The sequence below is a fragment of the Dunckerocampus dactyliophorus genome, chromosome 6, assembly GCF_027744805.1.
Source record: "Dunckerocampus dactyliophorus isolate RoL2022-P2 chromosome 6, RoL_Ddac_1.1, whole genome shotgun sequence".
Classification (NCBI taxonomy): domain Eukaryota; kingdom Metazoa; phylum Chordata; class Actinopteri; order Syngnathiformes; family Syngnathidae; genus Dunckerocampus; species Dunckerocampus dactyliophorus.
In genome coordinates, this window is record NC_072824.1 from 4,963,603 (window position 1) to 4,984,284 (window position 20,682).

The 20,682-nt window shown below is 41.7% G+C and overlaps 1 protein-coding gene across 1 annotated transcript in view; it reads right to left on the minus strand.

Annotated features, from left to right (window-relative positions):
- Positions 1-17,739, minus strand: part of LOC129182254 (protein FAM83F-like) — a 25,652-nt gene extending 7,913 nt beyond the window's left edge. Inside the window, exons 1-2 of the mRNA XM_054778110.1 lie at positions 17,146-17,739; positions 1,038-1,205 (exon numbers count right to left, since the gene is read on the minus strand). Coding sequence (XP_054634085.1) covers positions 1,038-1,205; positions 17,146-17,616 — 639 coding nt within the window. The 5' untranslated portion in view covers positions 17,617-17,739. The remainder of the gene's footprint in view (positions 1-1,037; positions 1,206-17,145) is intronic.
- Between the last annotated feature and the right edge of the window lie 2,943 nt (positions 17,740-20,682).

Sequence of the window (20,682 nt, forward strand, 5' to 3'; positions counted from 1 at the left end):
CTCTTCCCGTTCCAATAAATCAAGCCTTTTCTGCTCTAAATGATTATAATGGAAACGGCTCAGTGTTATATTAGCTCTAAAGCAAGGGTGTGTTTTATTGGCCCACAGCACATTCCAAACATGTTATTTGACAAGACAACTTTAAAAAGCAAAAGCAGTTATTTTACAAAGATAGTAAATATTAAAAGAAAAAAAGTTGTCATCTAATGAGAAAGTTGTAAGTTTATGAGAATAATGTAATACTATGAGGAAAAATAACATTATTTTGGTTGCATAAAAGTGAAATATATACAGTTGTAATATTCCGAAAACCAAAACAACAAAAAATATATTACGGAAACAAAGTTTACAGGTAGAAAGTTTAAACAGCTGGAAAAAAAATCCAGCAAAAATAGAAAAAATACAAAACTACAAAAAACAACTAACTGTACTAGAATAAAATCAATATATTAAGAGAAAAAAGTCATATTCTAATGAGAAAAAGGGCACAATTTTACATATGAGGAAAAATGTCTTTTTATTACCTTAGAGTTGAAATATTAGAAAAATATTAAAAGAAAAAATATGTTAAGTCTTAATATTATGACAAACAAACAAAACAAAATAAAGTTGTCATTTTCAAAAAATCTGGTAATTTATAATATCAGGTTAGTTATAATATTTTGGGAATAAAGTCATAAAATTACAAGAAGAAAATTTCAGAAGATCATTTAAGAAGAAAGTTTAAATATTTACAAAAATATCAGGGAAAAAAGATCAAAGATTAAAGTTTTCACCTACACGACAAAAGCTGAGCTGATGCAGTTTTTTAGCATATCTACAAAACATCCAGTTGCATCCTTTCATTTTTCAGTCCTCACTGGAAAAAGTTTGGACACCCCTGCTGTAATGGAGTATTAAATAGTCGTAGCTACCACTGACCACCATTTGCTAATTAAAAAAAAAAAAAAAAACAACAGTTGTGTTGTAGATTTTAAACTGGTAGCTAAATTCCAAAGTTGCACTTTTGTGTAACATTCAGCACCTTCCCGTCTTACCCGCAGGTGCTGGGCGCCGATCTGCAGCCGGGAGCACATGTCCAGGAAGTGCGGCACGCCGTGGTTGTCCAGCAGGATGTAAACGGGCACGGAGCGGCGCCAGGCAGCGTCCATCAGGTCCTGCAGGATCTGGAGGTCTGTGAGCAAGTCCATCACGATGGCGATCACCTGTCAGGGAATAAACAACAGGCAAGAAACAGCAATTATTCTCTATAAAATCTATTTTTGTTCATATTTTGGTTGTCTGGAATCAATTGGATTGACATTGTTTCTTATGGGACAAATTGCTCTGGTTTTTGTACGATTTGGTTTTGGTTGCACCTTTTGGAACAAAATTGTAACAAAAATGGTTTTGAGAACATTTATTGTACAAAACTGTAATTGAAGAACATCAGGTTTAGGGATGGGAATAGAAAACAGTCCCCAAGCGATTCCAGCTGGCGCGAGTGGCGTCACCACCCGCGTGGCGTAGTTGTTTACCATCAACCCATGTCAGCGCTAGTAATGCTGACCGCAGTTTTCCCCTTCCCGTTATTACAACATTGGTTCTGTTGCGGCTTTATTGTTATGCGTGTTCATAAATGACCATCTGCTTTCCTTCTCACTTTTTCATGCAATCCAAATCATGATTCAAGCTAAAAAAATGAACTCTCTAGATCCAATTATCACCCGCTTACAATTACTGCTGAAGCCTTCCAGGGTATTAGCACAAGCATTATTAGCATTAGCTAGTTTTACAGTATGCAGATAGTTGGCGTTGGACTGAAGATGCGCTGATGTTCACCGAAGGCATCTTGGAAGCTTGTATACGCGTTCATGCATGAGATCAGTGATGGCTTTATTTTGTCAGACTGCAGCGTGTTGAGACGTGCATGGAGACATATGTGAACAACAACGCTTTTAGCACTGAGGGTGAAGAATGCAGAGACGACGTACAAGCACAGACTTGTGGACAAAGTGTTAAGAAAACATCCCAGTGAGAAAACACGAGATCATAATACGCCTCTATCGAGGAAAAGGCTTCTTGAGACGTCATCTGTACTTCTGTGTAGAAGGTGTCGGACGTTTCGCTCCTCATCCGAAGAGCTTCGTCAGCAAACTAATAAGTGCTGGTAGCTTAGGCCTTAAATACAGTAAGAGTGGGCGGAATTGGTGTGCCAACACCCTCCTCCTATTGGTTCGTTACACTAAGCCTGGGCGGAGCAGTGGTATAATCCTATCCTGTTATTCACACCTACGATAAAAGGGAAGTGTCGCTCCCTGAATTGGGTATGAACGACTCTGATACTGGCTTGTTAGCATCTATTGTTCTGGCTCGGCCCTGCCTTCACCTCATTTGCAAGACTAAGAGCTGTGGGTTTTGGTCTCAGTAACCTGCTGAACACAGGGTCCAAATTGAACCTCAAACCACCATTCCGATTCAATGATGGGTTCTGTTGTTTGACAAAAATAGCTTCCTTTACTCCTCTTTCAAACCATCTGTTTTCTTTGGCCAAAATCTTTACCTCGCTGTCCTGAAAAGAGTGATTGGTAGCTTTCAGGTGTAGATGTACTGCTGATTGAGGACCACTAGCATTGTCCCTGCGATGTTGATAAAGCCTTTTTTGGAGCATTTGCTTAGTTTCCCCAATGTAGTGCTCTTTGCATTCCTCATCTTTACAGTGGATGGAATAGACCACATTGCTCTGTTTCTGGTTTGGAGCCTTGTCTTTAGGATGCACTAATTTTTGTCTCAGGGTATTTACTGGTTTGAAATAGGTAGGAATTTTGTGTTGCCATAAGATCCTCTGGAGTTTTTCGGAGACCCCCGCTACATAAGGGACTACCACTCCTCTCCTTTTTGCTTCTGTGGGCTTTTGGGTTTCTTTCCCTACTCTCTTCTTTTGACATTTGTTAAAAGCCCACCGTGGGTACCCACAGGTTGAGAGCGCTCTCTGGACATGTTGTGTCTCCTTTTTCTTTCCCTCAGCACTAGTTGGTATTTGTTCCGCTCTATGTTGGAGGGTCCTAATAACCCCTAGTTTATGTTGTAGTGGATGGTTTGATTCAAAAAGCAGGTATTGGTCAGTGTGTGTGGCCTTTCTAAAGACCTCTGTAAGTAGCTGTCTGTCCTTTCCTATAATTACCTTGCAGTCTAAGAAGGCTAGTTGGTTTTCTTTAGTGTTCTCGCGAGTAAATTTGATATTGGTGTCCACCGCATTGATGTGATCTGTGAAAGACTGAATTTCTTGTTTTTTGATTATGACAAAGGTGTCATCCACGTATCTAAACCAGTGCCTTGGTTTTGTCCCTGAGAAGGATGTGAGAGCCTGTTTCTCCATCTCTTCCATGTACAGATTCGCCACTATGGGTGAGACTGGTGAGCCCATAGCACAACCATGAATTTGTCTGTAGAATTTCCCTCTAAACTGAAAATATGTGGTGTTAAGGCAAATTTCCAGTAATTGGCAGATGTGGTCAACACTAAGTTTTGTTCTCCGATGCAGAGTTGAGTCCTCGAGCAGTCTCTTCCTCACCACCGAGACTGCTGCTGAGGTGGGGACAGATGTGAAAAGTGAAGTCACATCATAAGACACCAAAGTTTCCTCTGGCTCCAATCTGAGGTCTTTGATGCTCGCCACAAACCCTTTTGTGTTCTCTATATGATGATCAGTGTTGCCTACCAATGGGGATAAGACTGTTTTTACATATTTCGCTACATTGTACGTGGTAGAGTCAATGCTACAGACAATGGGTCTGAGGGGAAACCCTTCCTTGTGGATTTTTGGAAGGCCATAGATACATGGTGTAGCCTCCCCAGGGTATAACCTATGATACATCTGTCTGTCAATTAGTTCTTCCTTCTCTAACTTTTGGAGACAGTGTATGATTTCTTTCTTATACCTACTGGATGGGTCCCTTTTAAGTTGCTCATATGTGTTGGCATCACTAATTAGACTTGTTATTTTTACTTCGTAGTCCAATGTGTTGAGAACCACTGTGCATCTGCCCTTATCAGCTGGTAAGATGGTGATGCTCTCATCTTTCTGCAGAGCCGCTAATGCTTTCCTCTCACCTAACGTGATATTGGACGGTGGTGGTTTGGCACTACTGAGAAGGGCCGATATTCTCACCCATAGTGGCGAATCTGTACATGGAAGAGATGGAGAAACAGGCTCTCACATCCTTCTCAGGGACAAAACCAAGGCACTGGTTTAGATACGTGGATGACACCTTTGTCATAATCAAAAAACAAGAAATTCAGTCTTTCACAGATCACATCAATGCGGTGGACACCAATATCAAATTTACTCGCGAGAACACTAAAGAAAACCAACTAGCCTTCTTAGACTGCAAGGTAATTATAGGAAAGGACAGACAGCTACTTACAGAGGTCTTTAGAAAGGCCACACACACTGACCAATACCTGCTTTTTGAATCAAACCATCCACTACAACATAAACTAGGGGTTATTAGGACCCTCCAACATAGAGCGGAACAAATACCAACTAGTGCTGAGGGAAAGAAAAAGGAGACACAACATGTCCAGAGAGCGCTCTCAACCTGTGGGTACCCACGGTGGGCTTTTAACAAATGTCAAAAGAAGAGAGTAGGGAAAGAAACCCAAAAGCCCACAGAAGCAAAAAGGAGAGGAGTGGTAGTCCCTTATGTAGCGGGGGTCTCCGAAAAACTCCAGAGGATCTTATGGCAACACAAAATTCCTACCTATTTCAAACCAGTAAATACCCTGAGACAAAAATTAGTGCATCCTAAAGACAAGGCTCCAAACCAGAAACAGAGCAATGTGGTCTATTCCATCCACTGTAAAGATGAGGAATGCAAAGAGCACTACATTGGGGAAACTAAGCAAATGCTCCAAAAAAGGCTTTATCAACATCGCAGGGACAATGCTAGTGGTCCTCAATCAGCAGTACATCTACACCTGAAAGCTACCAATCACTCTTTTCAGGACAGCGAGGTAAAGATTTTGGCCAAAGAAAACAGATGGTTTGAAAGAGGAGTAAAGGAAGCTATTTTTGTCAAACAACAGAACCCATCATTGAATCGGAATGGTGGTTTGAGGTTCAATTTGGACCCTGTGTTCAGCAGGTTACTGAGACCAAAACCCACAGCTCTTAGTCTTGCAAATGAGGTGAAGGCAGGGCCGAGCCAGAACAATAGATGCTAACAAGCCAGTATCAGAGTCGTTCATACCCAATTCAGGGAGCGACACTTCCCTTTTATCGTAGGTGTGAATAACAGGATAGGATTATACCACTGCTCCGCCCAGGCTTAGTGTAACGAACCAATAGGAGGAGGGTGTTGGCACACCAATTCCGCCCACTCTTACTGTATTTAAGGCCTAAGCTACCAGCACTTATTAGTTTGCTGACGAAGCTCTTCGGATGAGGAGCGAAACGTCCGACACCTTCTACACAGAAGTACAGATGACGTCTCAAGAAGCCTTTTCCTCGATGGACAACTCCTGTACGACTGAGAGCCTACACAGACGAATACGCCTCTATGTTTCCAGCTAGAGCCACATCGTGAAAAATGAAAGGATGCAACTAGGCCTGTCATGATAATCTATCAATTAACCGCAAGATAAATAAAACCAAACTTGATCATTTTGCCGGCCTCGATACATTGACATGTACATGCGTGTTTGTTTTCCTCCTCGCTCTCTCTACCAAACGGGCTGGATGACGAGAGTTCACTGTATGCATCTGTCTCAACACCTGTGCACGTTGGTTCTTTCGCCGAATGAACATTCAGTCACTTTGTCCCAGTGGCTGGAGGTGGGGCCCCTGGTGAGTGCACACACACAGTGGTGCACGTGAGGAATAAAGTGGCGTTTACACTTGCACGCATTTTGCCTCCGCATTGTCCCGCAATTTGCCGTGCCAATGCGTGCCTTTTATTTATATATTTATTTATGGAACGCTCTGAAAAGAGTGAAGACTAGTTTGCGCTCCGTTTGTCTCCTGTTTACGCATAAATTATGAACTCGGCACGCAATTTGTGACCAAAAATGGTGCACATTGGCACGAAGTGACCACGCTGCCGCACAACTTATTTACACAAGCGTCAGATTAATCAAGTGAGAAACAATGGCTAGCTGCAGCCATTCGACCCAATTATAACAAAAACTAGGAAAAGGTGATGTGAAATGTTCAGTTCTCCATTCATTTGTCATTATTTTTGCATCATTTGAAAAACTGTGTAAAACTATGATTATTGACTATAAAACGTGTTTTGTGTTAACATTTTTGGGTGTCTGGAACGGATTCATTGGATTTACATTATTTTATATGGGAAAATTTGCTTTGGTTAGAGACCGTTTTGGTTTGTGTCGAACAATGTGGAATGAATTAATGACATTAACGTAGGCACCGCTGTACTGACACCCTGTGGCCAGTGTATATACTACACCTCATCACACCTTTGAACACATCTTTTCGCTCATTTAGCCATTTTAATGCTTGAAAATGCTTAATTGAGGCAAAAGAATATGCAAAATGTGCTTAAATATGCATATTTTTCAACTAATAATAGGCCGTGTACAAGCATGATTTATTTATTAATATATTTTGGAAAAACTGTGATAGAGTGAAGCTGCAAAACCGGAGCGCAATGTGGCGAGGGACGACTGTTATCTTTGTAAAAGCTGACTTTTTATATTAAATGTCTTTAGATGGTATACCTAATGAAGTGGCCTTTCCTTTCTTGCTGACAATGACAGAGTCGAACAAGAGCAAAGTTTCCAGAGTGGAGCAAAACTCTCCAAGGCAGCAAACAAGGTGGGGGTCATGTTAAACGTGCACAGGCGAATAAAAGACACTGGCACTCTCCACTTAAAATTCTAGGAGTGTGCCGAGTCAGATCTTTGGCAACCAACTTGAAGACAACAAGCTTGAGGAGAGAGTGTAATCGAGGTGATGAGTGGGAAGGAAAGAAAGAAGTTTCCAACATTAATTAAGTCCGAAGTCCGAGTTGTGCAATAACAGCCAGTAAAACAAGCCTGCTACTGACCCAGTTCTAGCCTAGGCTGGCCCGAGCACAGCAGAGTGTGTCAGCAGGAGGAAGAGATGAGTCAGTGGAGCGGTGCCGCTCAGTGAGTAAACATTTAAGTCGGGAAGCGCAAACACACAACACACAAAAACGCTTTAGGCCCTTTTAATGGAGGTGTGAGCATGTATTAATCACTTACATCCTCACCGCCTTCTTCATTCTTGATTTAATTACACAAGCCAGTGAGGCCCGCTGAAAGGAAACTGATAAACAAACTCAATAATTGGTGTACTTTTACTCTGAAACTGTGTTGTGTTCACTGCATCTCCCCCAAAGTACAATCTACACTACACTATGACCGTGTACCTTGTCAAGGGGCAACAGGGGTATCTTGTCAAGCTTGGATATACTTTAGGGTATTCTGTGCAAAGCGGCCATTACTGTCGAAATAGTAAACAGTGCATGTATTCGTACCTTCACTTCAGTGCAGAGATGTACCAAGATTATAGTGTACTGTTACATCCCTAGCAAGTAGCTAAGTTACTGTACAGTGGAACCTTGGTTAGCATCGTTAATTCATTCCAGAAGGTCCGAAACCATTTTTTCCATAAGAAACATCCAATTAATTCGTTCCAGAAAGCCAAACATGTTAACACAAGACACATGTGATATAGTTTTACAAATATAGTTTGACATGCAGAAAAGATTTGTAAATGCATATAAGTACATAGAAAAAAGGAATGAAGGGGATAAGTGAGCACTTACGGTTACTTTTCCTTTTGTTGAAGACGTGATTCTTGATGTGATTGAAAACAGGAAGGTGGTGGTGGTTGATGTCGCTGCCACATCATGTCTTTGGGAACAGTCACGTCTTCAATGAAGGTAAAAGTAACCTTGGGGGCTAGCCACACGGAAATATTTTATCGTTTCAGACTTTCATCCACGTGGAAACGGCGTTCTAGGTTCCCCGAAACAGTATTTTTCGAAAATGGCTTCCAGAGTGGAAAAATCTGAAAATACCGGCTTGTCGTTTCCATGTAGACAACCAATTTGCTGTTTTACAGAAACAATGTCACCGACCCGCCGTCGTCAGGTAACCGGAAGTGAGCTTTGACGACAAGTAGCGCTGGGCGATATATCAATATGATTACAATATCTATTTCTTTTAAGCGCTATGTCAAAAACAAACATATCGTTCATATCGATATAGACTGCATTTGTGCTGGTCTCTTGTACGTCTCACTCCTGTGTGTGTCAGCGCTCCTGAGCGGGGTTGCTGCCACGCCCCCCTTTGTGCATAAAGAACGAGAGAGGCGAGGCGGTGCAGCAGCCCCCGTAAGCATGAAGGAAGCGACAAGTTCCAGTGTTGGCAACTCTGTCGCTACATTTGGAGACATTCCAAACCCTCTTTGCGACATATTTTCTCAAAAGCGACTAACGACAAATCTAGCTAATTTTTCTGGCAGTGTTTGAGTTTTCTGGTATTTGGGAACTTAAAAGTGAAAGTATGTATTGTTGTGCATTTGTGTTGTCACTGAGCATCAGCGGTTGCTCCTGAGACATCCACCCCGCTCCCAAAGCAGTCACAAGCCGTTCGTGCTGCCGTCAGCTACCATTGCACACTGCATAGTGGAGATCCATGCAACCCCACCAGGGTGGATCTCGCCCTGTTTTACAGAGCGAGATCTAAAACGTAAAAGTTTCTTAATCTTCATGAAATGACTCCTCATTACACTCGAGGCTCATTGGTACTCAGTCACCTACTAGTCAGCGTGTCAGAACGTGTGATGGAAGAACGATGTGTGATAAACAAACAAGTAGTCCTAACTACAAGATAAAAGGTGGAGGCGAGTCTGGATGTAATTATTACGCTGTCTAGACTTTTAGAGGCGCTAGCCAAGATAAAATATATAATCATTTCATTTTGATGAAGTAATGGCCAATTTTAAATGAAACTAAGAATCAAGTTTATTTGTAGTTCTAAACATAACTAAGGTGTTTTTACTCACTTTTTTGTCTCTCCTACGAGGTTCTGCTTTTTTTTTTTTTAATAAAACAGTTCAAAGTAAAGTATTTTTGAGTTGCTGCTGACATTTAAAAATTTCCCTTAAACGGCGCACTTTATTTTCTATTTTGTTCTTTTGTGCTTTTGGTATTAGCTGAGGATTTGAGCTTAGTTAAAGGTTTGTTCTAAAGAACATTGATGATATTTCACTTTTTCTATATTTCAAAAAGAAAATGGACTTTTATTTTTATGTTAACTTCGCACGCATATTTGACTGACTAAACTCACTTTGTGGAAAAAATATTGGGATATATATCGTATATTGATATTAACATTAATATCGGCATTCCGGTAGAGTGCTTGTCTCACAACCTGAAGGTTGCGGATTCGACCCTGTGTCGTCCCGTGATCGTGTCAAAGTGTCCTTGGGCAAGGTACTGAACCCCCAGTTGCTCCTGATGCTGCGTCATCAGTAGGTAAATGTGCAAGCAGTGTCAAAGCGCTTTGGGTGCCTTGGAGGTGGAAAGGCACTACACAAGTGAAAGACCATTTACCATTGACAAATATATTCGGATATGAGTTTTGGTCCATACCGCCCAGCCCTAAACGACAAGCCAACATAATATTTTGACGGACATGACTCACCCCAGTCGACATTCTCTCGGGCTCTTTCTTCTTCTATAGTTTGTTGCGTCACATGGTTCCAGCCAATGCAGCAGCTAACGCAGTTCTTATTCCTATCTGGCTTGTTCCGACGCACTTGCTAGGCGACTAACGCTCTGTTGTTGCGTGTAACAACAAAAAATCTAAATGGTCTTTGATTGCAGCGTCACTACAAATCTTATAATAATAATGAGTTTTCATGCCAAATTGCTTACTAAAGGTCTTCAGTTCTGTGCAGTGTGCAAAGAGCAAGCTGATAGCTGTGGCTATCACTGGCAGTTGCCATACAGTATCATACTCCTCATAACACAAAATTTATGAGTCAATGTCATTATTGTGAATAAGTCACTTTCGTCGCATGAGTTCATGGCTGTGCTTGTTTGCACCTGGTTGCTGTGTCACCCGTAAGTGTTCTAGACCTGAATTGTTAGCATAACATGGCTTGCTGTAACTCGTCTTTCTAGCCTATCTATCAGTTTCAGTAAGTACATATTTTTTTTGCTAGATCTACTCTAGGAAGCTTAAAATAAGAGTATAAGGGCTCATTCCAGGGCTAAGTAATGTTTATCTATCTATAACAGCAATATGCCAAAAATGTTTTATTAAGGGAGTACTTTCCTTCTGTTTGTTTTTTTTTTCAAACTTTTTTGGTGTGATGAGCACTTTAAATGTTCATTTGTCCTGTCATTCATTATTTATATGCATTTAGAATTATTTGATCTTTTCTGAGACTCAACCGATGATAACATCATAGACGGACAATGCAACCTAGGTCACTTCGAGTTCCGGTTGCCATTTTAGTCTGACAAGGAGGGAGGGTTTGTGATTAAAAACAAAACAAAACATGAAGAACATATTGTACCATATTAAGCACCATATTGTACACTAACCAGAGAATGCACGCAAACCAAGGCACAATTGTGGCGTAATTTGACGTCTACACTAATGTACCCCAATGAAGCTAAGTGGACCCTTGGTTAGCGTCATTAATCGATTCCAGAGGGCCCGACTCTGACAAAAACATACTCTAACCAAATCGATTTTTCCCATAAGAAATCATGTGAATCCAATTAATCTGTCCGCAAAGCCAAAAATGTCAACACAAAACACGTTTTTATAGTTTTACAATTATAGTTTGACAGGAAAAAAACAATTCTACATGCATATAAGACATAAATGATGAATGAAAGGGATAAATTAATATTTAATACTTCTACCTTCATTGAAGACGTGACAGTTGGAAAAGACACGATAGCAGAGAGATCAAAACAGACACCTTGCTATGAGTTATTTATTGAATTAATTTGTGTTTCTCACCTCGAGTCTCTGCTTTTCTTTTGATCACGGCTGCAAAATAACCCAAAATGGAGCCAAAGAAAGATGCAAGTGGGAGCATTTTGATAAAGAAGCTGGGAAACACGATTGAATTCAAGCAACAACTCAAAGAAAACAGGAAGGCAGGGTCCATGTTGATCTCGCGGTCACATTGTCTTTGGCAACAATTGCGTCTTTAATGAAGGTAAAAGTAACGTTAAATGTAGGCCTGTCACAATAATACATAAATCAAACAATAAAAAAAACAGGTCAATAATTATGAGCCCTGGATAAATTGACATGTACATGTATGCATGTGTTCCATCTACTGGTCTCTGTGTGCCACACAGGCTGGATGACAAGAGGGTTCACTCTGCATCTGTCTGTGTGCATTGGTTCTATAGTGGAATAAATAGAGTGGGCTCTCATCTCATTCAGCCCCTTTGTGGAGGCGGGGCTACTAGCTACTACCCTACTACCCTAGCAGCAGTTAGCTTCGTAAGTCAGCATGCGGTAACATGAATGACAGCACAAAAGCGATGTGGGAATATTTCGGTTTTAAACAGAATGAACACAGTGAGCGCATGAACACCGATGACCGACAAGGACAGTTTCCTCAACTGGGAAAAAAACTGCCGATGGAGGTGCTCGGGCAGCGCAGCCTTCATCCCGACAGTCAACACTCGCTGAGGCGTTTGGTCGGCAAATATAAACAAAACAAAAAGGTGCACGTCCACAGAGTGAACCGTGTCGCTGGCTACACACAAAAACATACATACGGGCAGGCCTGTCACGATAACACATTTTGCTGGTTGATAATTGTGCTACAAAATATCGACGATATGTGATAATTTCGTCCTATTTTTTTGGTGCCATTTTTCATAGATCATGAGGTGTAATGCACATTACACAAAGATGCTAAATGAGAGGACAGAGGGATCACTCTCAGCATTCATTCCACGATAGAATCAAAAATTAGCAGATGGAGCACACACACACGTGCATGTCAATTTAACGAGCTCTGAGAATTATCGACCTGCTTTTTTGGGGTTTTTTTTAGCGTTCGATAAATCGATATATCCATTATCGTGACAGGCCTACATACAGGCAACCTCCGTGTCAAGCTAATGTCTCACACAGGTACACCGTACATTATACTTGAGTACCATCTAGTGGTTCAAATGTGAATGACACCTCATGACTAAAATGAATGGTCCCAAAAAATGTGCAGATAATATCGAATATCGACAATAATTTGTAGCACAATTATCGACCTGCAAAATTTATCATGACTGGCCTACTGAAATGTTGATTTATCCTTTTCATTCCTCATTTATATCCATTCAGAATTATGCTTTCTTTTATGCATGTAAAACTAATTGTAAAACTATAAAAATGTGCTTCGTGTTAACATTTTTTTAACTGTTTGTTAGCAAAGAACTAGAGAGTGAACCGCTGATGACATCATAGACTGGATGGAGCTGACTTCCGCTTCCTGTTTTCAAAGTATTAGTAGGCTAATAAGCTGCTAACAAGGACATTTTGTTATAAAAATACATTAAAAACACATGCAGTGTATTAATAACACAAGTCGAGCGCCATATTGTAACGCTAAAACCGAGGAAACAACATTGGAGTACATTTTTTATGTTAACCAAAAAAAACACGCTAACCGAGATTCTACGGTATCAAGCTCGCAAAGCCCCATCCCGTTTCCCGTGTGGTTTGGGCGAGTATGCATGTAACAAGTACCCAAGTTTGTGTCCCATCTTTCATTGGTCATATCGATACGCTTCTTTCAATAAAAAAACAAAAACTACAATACCTAAAATACTTTAAGGATGATTCAAAGCAGCATGTCTCGTCTTCCACACCACAATACTTTCTTTAGTTAACTGTCGAATGACCTGCTGTCTATTGAGGTGACTTTCAGCTGACTATGGCATGTGGTGGAAGCGCAAGCTTGATCCATTACATATTGTACACATTGAGCAACTAAAATGACAACTTTAACCTGCTAGTCGTGTGGTTACCTACAAGGAAATAAAAAGCATCCATCATGACTTGATGAGTTTTGCAGGAATGTGGGGGATTTCCCAAAGCGCTTTGTTGTTATGGAAGACGATGAAAATAGTTTACAAGACCTGATGACAACTAGCAAAACCAAAGCAACCTCATTGTGGGAATTCACCTTCACAGTGGATCCCCGTACATTCACCACCATGTCAATATATACTGCTCAAAAAAATTAAAGGAACACTTTGAAAACACATCAGATCTAAACTGGGGGAAAAATGATCTTGAATATCTTTCCTGATAATAAGTGGGTGATGTATTAGTAACAAAATGATGCCACATCATTTGATAGAAATGAAAATGATCACCCTATAGAAGGGGGAAATCAAAGACACCCCAAAAATGAAAGTGAAAAAATGATGCAGCACACTGGTCCATTTTGCTAAAATGTCATTGTAGCAACTCAAAATGATTCTCAGTAGTTTGTGTGGCCCCCACGTGCTTGTACGCATGCCTGATAACGTCGGGGCATGTTCCGAATGAGACTACGGATGGTGTCCTGGGGGATCTCCTCCCAGATGTGGACCAGGGCATCAATGAGCTCCTGGACAGTCTGAGGAGCAACCTGGCGGCGCCGGATGGACCTAAACATAATGTCCCAGAGGTGTTCTATTGGGTTTAGGTCAGGTGAACGTGGGGGCCAGTCAATGGTATCAATTCCTTCATCCTCCAGGAACTACCTGCATACACTAGCCACATGAGGTCGGGCATTGTCGTGGACCAGGAGGAACCCAGGTCCCACTGCACCAGCGTAGGTTCTGACAATGGGTCCAAGGATTTCATCCCGATACCTAATAGCAGTCAGGGTGCCGTTATTTAACCTGTAGAGGTCTGTGCGTCCTTCCAGGGATATGCCTCCCCAGACCATCATTGACCCACCACCAAACCGGTCATGCTGAATGATGTTGCAGGCAGCATAACGTTCTCCACGGCATCTCCAGACCTATGGCAAATGCCAGTCGAGCTCTACGGTGCTGGGCAGTGAGCACAGGGCCCACTACAGGACGTCGGGCCCTCAGGCCACCCTCATGGAGCCTGTTTCTGATTGTTTGGTCAGAAACATTCACACCAGTGGCCTGCTGGAGGTCATTTTGTAGGGCTCTGGCAGTGCTCATCCTGTTCCTCCTTGCACAAAGAAGCAGATATCAATCCTGCTGAGGGTTGAAGGACCTTCTACGGCCGTGTCCAGCTCTCCTGGAGTAACTACCTGTCTCCTGGAATCTCCTCCATGCGTCCAGGTACCGCAGTGATGCCCTGGTCCAGATCTGGGAGGAGATCCCCCAGGACACCATCCGTAGTCTCATTAGGAGCATGCCCCGACGTTGTCAGGCATGTGTACAAGCACGTGGGGGCCACACAAACTACTGAGAATCATTTAGAGTTGCTACAATGACATTTTAGCAAAATGGACCAGTGTGCTGCATCAATTTTTCACTTTCATTTTTGGCGTGTCTTTGATTTCCCCCCTCTATAGGGTGATAATTTTCATTTCTATCAAATGATGTGGCATCATTTTGTTACCAATACATCACCCACTTACTATCAGGAAAGATATTCAAGATCATTTTTCCCCCAGTTTCGATCTGACGTGTTTTCGAAGTGTTCCTTTAATTTTTTTGAGCAGTATATATACTGTATGTATGTATGTATGTATGTGTGTGTGTATATATATATATATATATATATATATCCTATATGGAAAGAGGCAGTTTTTTCCCAGAAAACACATTTCATTCACCCTCAACCTGCAATCACTTATAAATAGTAGGGCTGTCACTTGATTAAAATATTTAGTCGTGATTAAATGCATTTTGTCCATAATAAACTCATAGTCAGTCACAATTAATCGCAGATAGAAAGAAGTTTTTATCTATAATCAGTAGAGATGTAAATGTCCTTGTGGTAAACGATTTGATACGCATCTAGATACGCGGGTTAAGATACGATTCAAAAACCATATATATTAAAGACAGAACGATTTGATATGAATTGATACTGTGAACAAATGATACGATTCAACAGTTACATTTGTTGATTGTAGACATGAATCTTACATTATAAAATAAAGAAGCCAATTGTATAAAAGTGGCTTTCTTACAGTATTTCCAAATGTGTAAAATATCCCCGAGTATGCTGGAAGGCAGGGGTCCCCAACCACCTGCGCTCAGGCGCAATGTTTCAAAAAAAAAAAAAAAAACCACTTAAAAAAATTAGTAAATGAATAACTACATCAAATAAAATATGATTTAAAGGGATATAAATTTTGGAAATATGGGCCATTATATTCAAAAAAATAGTTCAAAATCCCACAGTTTTTGCATATTCAATGTGAGCGGCAACTTGTCCCACTTTGTTCAACGGTCCTTGAACGCATCATCTAACTTTCTCCCACGCTGCACAGAGACTACTATACTGTTTTTTTTACCCTTTTTCTTTCACCTCATATTTGGTACCAAATGCGGATACTATGTGGAAATGCATAACAGTAAGATTTGATGAGTGCTTATGTGCATATTTGGTCGGTGCACCTCTCTGAAAAACAAAGTGCAGTTCGTACTGGTGGATGGTGGCTCTGTATTCATTTTGTGCTTTTAATTGGATGTTTTTTCTGTCATAGTTTTACACAATACAGGATAAAAAAGATATGTTAGGTCGCTATAATGCATGTATGTTTTTGTGATGTGTTGAAAATCTTTCCCGGTGACTAGATCGTGTGCTGCTAATTGTCATTCTTGTCTTCAGTCATGATCACATTGACACAGGCTACCAAATAGCTGTCCTCGGCTATGCCTGCCGGTAACTAGAAGTTTGTAACCCAAATTTGAGCTCACTGTTCACAGCAAAAAATAAAAATCAGACGAGAGATGGCTCGCATTTAAAAAACACTCATTAGATAGGACACTCGTATTCCAGGGTACCACTATATGAATGATGACAAAGAAATACCGCCAGCGCTCCAGTATGTTCTCATTTCTCTCTGGCAGTCGACGTACTAATATTAGTAATATGACTAACCTCATCGCACATTTGAAGCAGCGTCACAAAAACACAGCATGAGCACCATGGCTCCATCAAACAACCAACGCTGCCCGAAACATTTTCAAATTGTGAAAAAGTCATTATTGCTCGATGACCAGTCCCCGTCAGTGGTGAGTAATGTCGGGTTTAAACACCTACTGTTTGAGTACGGTAATATCACTCCATCACGCCTTTTTTAGCATTTCACACCGCCATGTGTGAAAAACACACCTTTTTATGGGCGTCTCACGCGCTGGTGGTCCCGGAACGCAACAAAAACCCAACACCAACACAAAATATCTCCAGGATGCACATCCGCAGCAAAATACCAGGTTCTTCCTCGCCCCGAACACACCCCTTCATTCAATATGGGCAACTCAAACAAAGCCAACATACAGTTTACATACAAGCTCCTTGGCAGAGGTATCCACGGTTATTACAACGGTTCAACTATCACGACCATGCCATCTCACGTGAGCTTCACTTGTCTTCTTTTTCCACATACAGTACACTATTTTATTGTTCATATCGCATAATGCGCCTTTCATCACATGGACCCGCACACCAGCTGGTGGACGTACAAACACACTATTGTGTCATGTAGCCATCATAGAGTAGAAACTCTAAAATCCAACAAAAGACACTCTGGGAGCACTTATTCCCATAGGATTCATGTCTTCCAGGCCCAAGCTGTGGCCGTCCTAAAAGCTTTATTCCCTGTACAGGCAATGTTTGAAATCGGCATTTTGCATTCTCGTGTGTGATCAAAATGGAAAAAGAAGTGATGCAGTGTTACAGGTACAGCATTTTAACTTTACTAATGACAAAGAGGATCAGTCGTACTGCTTTATCACGTAACTTCCTATATTTTTCGTCTTTTCGTCTTCTCACCTTCTTCTCCTTGTAACACTACTGGTCAAGTTAAACTAAAGTAGATTGTTGCTGTGAGTTGTCTATGTGAAGTATTGCAATGGTTTTATCACACGAGTATAAATCTATGCTGTAGTGTAAGTATATATTTTACAGTACATTGGTGCTCACCTTGTTGGCCCCCTGTATGAGTCTGCGCACTACCTCCTTAATGTGTGGCCCGTTGTCTTTGGGTGGGTGCGTGTGGACCGCCACCCGGGTCACCCCCTTGAAGAATCCCCAACTGGGCCAGCCTATGTCCAGGGGTGGTACCTCCGTGTCCGACATTTGGGGCCAGTAGGTGGAATGAACCCCCGAATCCTCCGGGGATGATATGGAGGGTGACTCCGCCGCCACATTGTCCCCTTCGCCGACCGCCTCGTAGTGCCTGAACGTGCTAGTCAACATTTTGACCTCTCTGGCCGACAGGAAGTCCCTCGTGTTGTCCTCCTTCAAACGCATTTTGAAGGCGCCGTCGCCGTTCTTCAGGAGCTCCTCGACGGCGGCGCGGTGCTCCTCGCTGTAGTAGAACTCCGGCTTGGTCTCCGGGACGGGGGCCCCGATGTGGCCGTCCTCCATGCACATGAGCTGTGATTCGGCCATGGCTGCAACCCGGGAGAGTCGCTGTCAACTGCCCGGAGGTGTCCGTCCCACCTGACGGAAAGTGGCGGTGGACGCGTCAGAACAGCGGGAAAAGTTACCTGCTCCGAGAGGGAGGAGGGGCGTGGATGCATCATGATGCCTTCATAGACAGACGGAATTTACACTAAATTCGAACTATTTTAAAAAGCAATACTAGCTTATGACCATCGCTATGCCGTAGTCGTTGGTAAACAATAGTACTTTCTCAAACTCACACTTTTGCCAGCCACGCGATTCTTCAGTTTGTGGAAACATTAAAAACTTACGAATTTCCCAGCTGCGCTCAAATGCATCACGCCTTTCAACGCCTCTCGAGTTTTACTTTTGTTTACATTTTGCTCTGCTTTTATACAGGTCAAATGTTAGGTTTTGTATGAGCCATAACAGTCACATGCTTTCATGGAATAATTCTTCTATAAACTAAGCTCTTAGAACTGTAGTAAAACAATTTTGACACCGTCACTTGTACTTGATTTATGTTTTTTTCTGGGTAGTCATATAATAATGTTTATTATGGTGGTTTCCTGGGGGTAATGCATATTTACCATATACAAGTAAGCTTGATTTAAGACTAAAAGTGTGTGTGTAATGTGTGCAAAGACAACAAGTTGGTCTTGATTAGGCGACGCTGCGGTGACTGCGGTGATGTTGGTGTCAGTTGACTTCCGTCATCAGCATTGGATCTTGGTGTCATGTGATGGCGGTAGAAACTACTGTAAATTGTTGATTCAAGTTTCATTTGGGTCAATACTTCATATTTTGGAACCAAATGAATGTAATTCTAACTCACCAAAGCTACTACTAGTAAAAAAAAAAATGCATATTTAAGCACATTGCATTTATATTTGTATATTTGTCTAATTTAAGCATTTTCAAGCATGAAAATGGCAAAATGAGCTAAATTACAAATATAAGACATTCAGAAGACACATTCAAAGACACTGTGATGATCTATGTCTGCTATGTATTTATGTAGTATTCTGCTAATCAGGACAAATTTATGAAATTATTACAATTTCGCACAAGGCCACTGTAAAAAAAAAAACAAAAAACAAACAAAGCGTCTACACATACTTTCTAAAATGAGATTTTTTCTTTAATGGAATTCATTAAAATTGTTTAATTAAATGTAGATTAACAGACCATATTTGACTGTAAAAGTAAAAAAAAAACAAAAAAAACAGAAAGTATTGGTCTCAATTTTGGTTGTATTTTTCCTTTTATACTTTCCTACTTGTCATATGTTGACGTACGTTATATCTACAATTAGCACGTTTCATAAACTAAAGATGACAAATACCAAAGCGGCCCTTGTTACACTTTCATTTTCCTGTAAGCTTGCGCAACTCCTGTCTTCAGTCTACTGCAGGGATATTTCAAACTGCTGTAGTTTTCTTGATGTAATTACTGCATCAGACGCATGAGGGCAGCAAGCTGCAAGAAAAAAGAAATTAGTGGGTTTTTTTTTTTTTTTTTTTAAGGCAAGGGTCGTCCACACCTTTTCCACCTCGCGCTGAAACACTGAAAAATCCATCCATATGAACCTTTTCTCCTTACATGGCACTTTTTTTGCTAATTTTAAAAACATGTTTGCATATATATATATATATATATATATATATATATATATATATATATATATACTTACTGCTCAAAAAAGTTAGAGGAACACTTCGAAAACACATCAGATCTAAATTGGGGGAAAAATGATCACCCTATAGAGGGGGGGAAATCAAAGACACCCCAAAAATGAAAGTGAAAAAATGATGCAGCACACTGGTCCATTTTGCTAAAATGTCATTGTAGCAACTCAAAATGATTCTCAGTAGTTTGTGTGGCCCCCACGTGCTTGTACGCATGCCTGATAACGTCGGGGCATGCTCCTAATGAGACTACGGATGGTGTCCTGGGGGATCTCCTCCCAGATCTGGACCAGGGCATCAATGAGCTCCTGGACAGTCTGAGGAGCAACCTGGCGCCGCCGGATGGACCTAAACATAATGTCCCAGAGGTGTTCTATTGGGTTTAGGTCAGGTGAACGTGGGGGCCAGTCAATGGTATCAATTCCTTCATCCTCCAGGAACTACCTGCATACACTAGCCACATGAGGTCGGGCATTGTCGTGGACCAGGAGGAACCCAGGTCCCACTGCACCAGCGTAGGTTCTGACAATGGGTCCAAGGATTTCATCCCGATACCTAATAGCAGTCAGGGTGCCGTTATTTAACCTGTAGAGGTCTGTGCGTCCTTCCAGGGATATGCCTCCCCAGACCATCACTGACCCACCACCAAACCGGTCATGCTGAATGATGTTGCAGGCAGCATAACGTTCTCCACGGCATCTCCAGACCCTTTCACGTCTGTCGCATGTGCTCAGGTTGAACTTGCTCTCATCAGTGAAGAGCACAGGGCACCAGTGGTGTAGTTGCCAATTCTGGTGGTCTATGGCAAATGCCAATCGAGCTCTACGGTGCTGAGCAGTGAGCACAGGGCCCACTACAGGACGTCGGGCCCTCAGGCCACCCTCATGGAGCCTGTTCCTGATTGTTTGGTCAGAAACATTCACACCAGTGGCCTGCTGGAGATCATATTGTAGGGCTCTGGCAGCGCTCATCCTGTTCCTCCTTGCACAAAGGAGCAGATACCGATGAGGGTTGAAGGACCTTCTACGGCCCTGTCCAGCTCTCCTGGAGTAACTACCTGTCTCCTGGAATCTCCTCCATGTGTCCAGGTACCGCAGTGATGCCCTGGTCCAGATCTGGGAGGAGATCCCTCAGGACACCCTCCGTAGTCTCATTAGGAGCATGCCCCGACGTTGTCAGGCATGCGTACAAGCACGTGGGGGGCCACACAAACTACTGAGAATCATTTTGAGTTGCTACAATGACATTTTAGCAAAATGGACCAGTGTGCTGCATCATTTTTTCACTTTCATTTTTGGGGTGTCTTTGATTTCCCCCCTCTATAGGGTGATCATTTTCATTTCTATCAAATGATGTGGCATCATTTTGTTACTAATACATCACC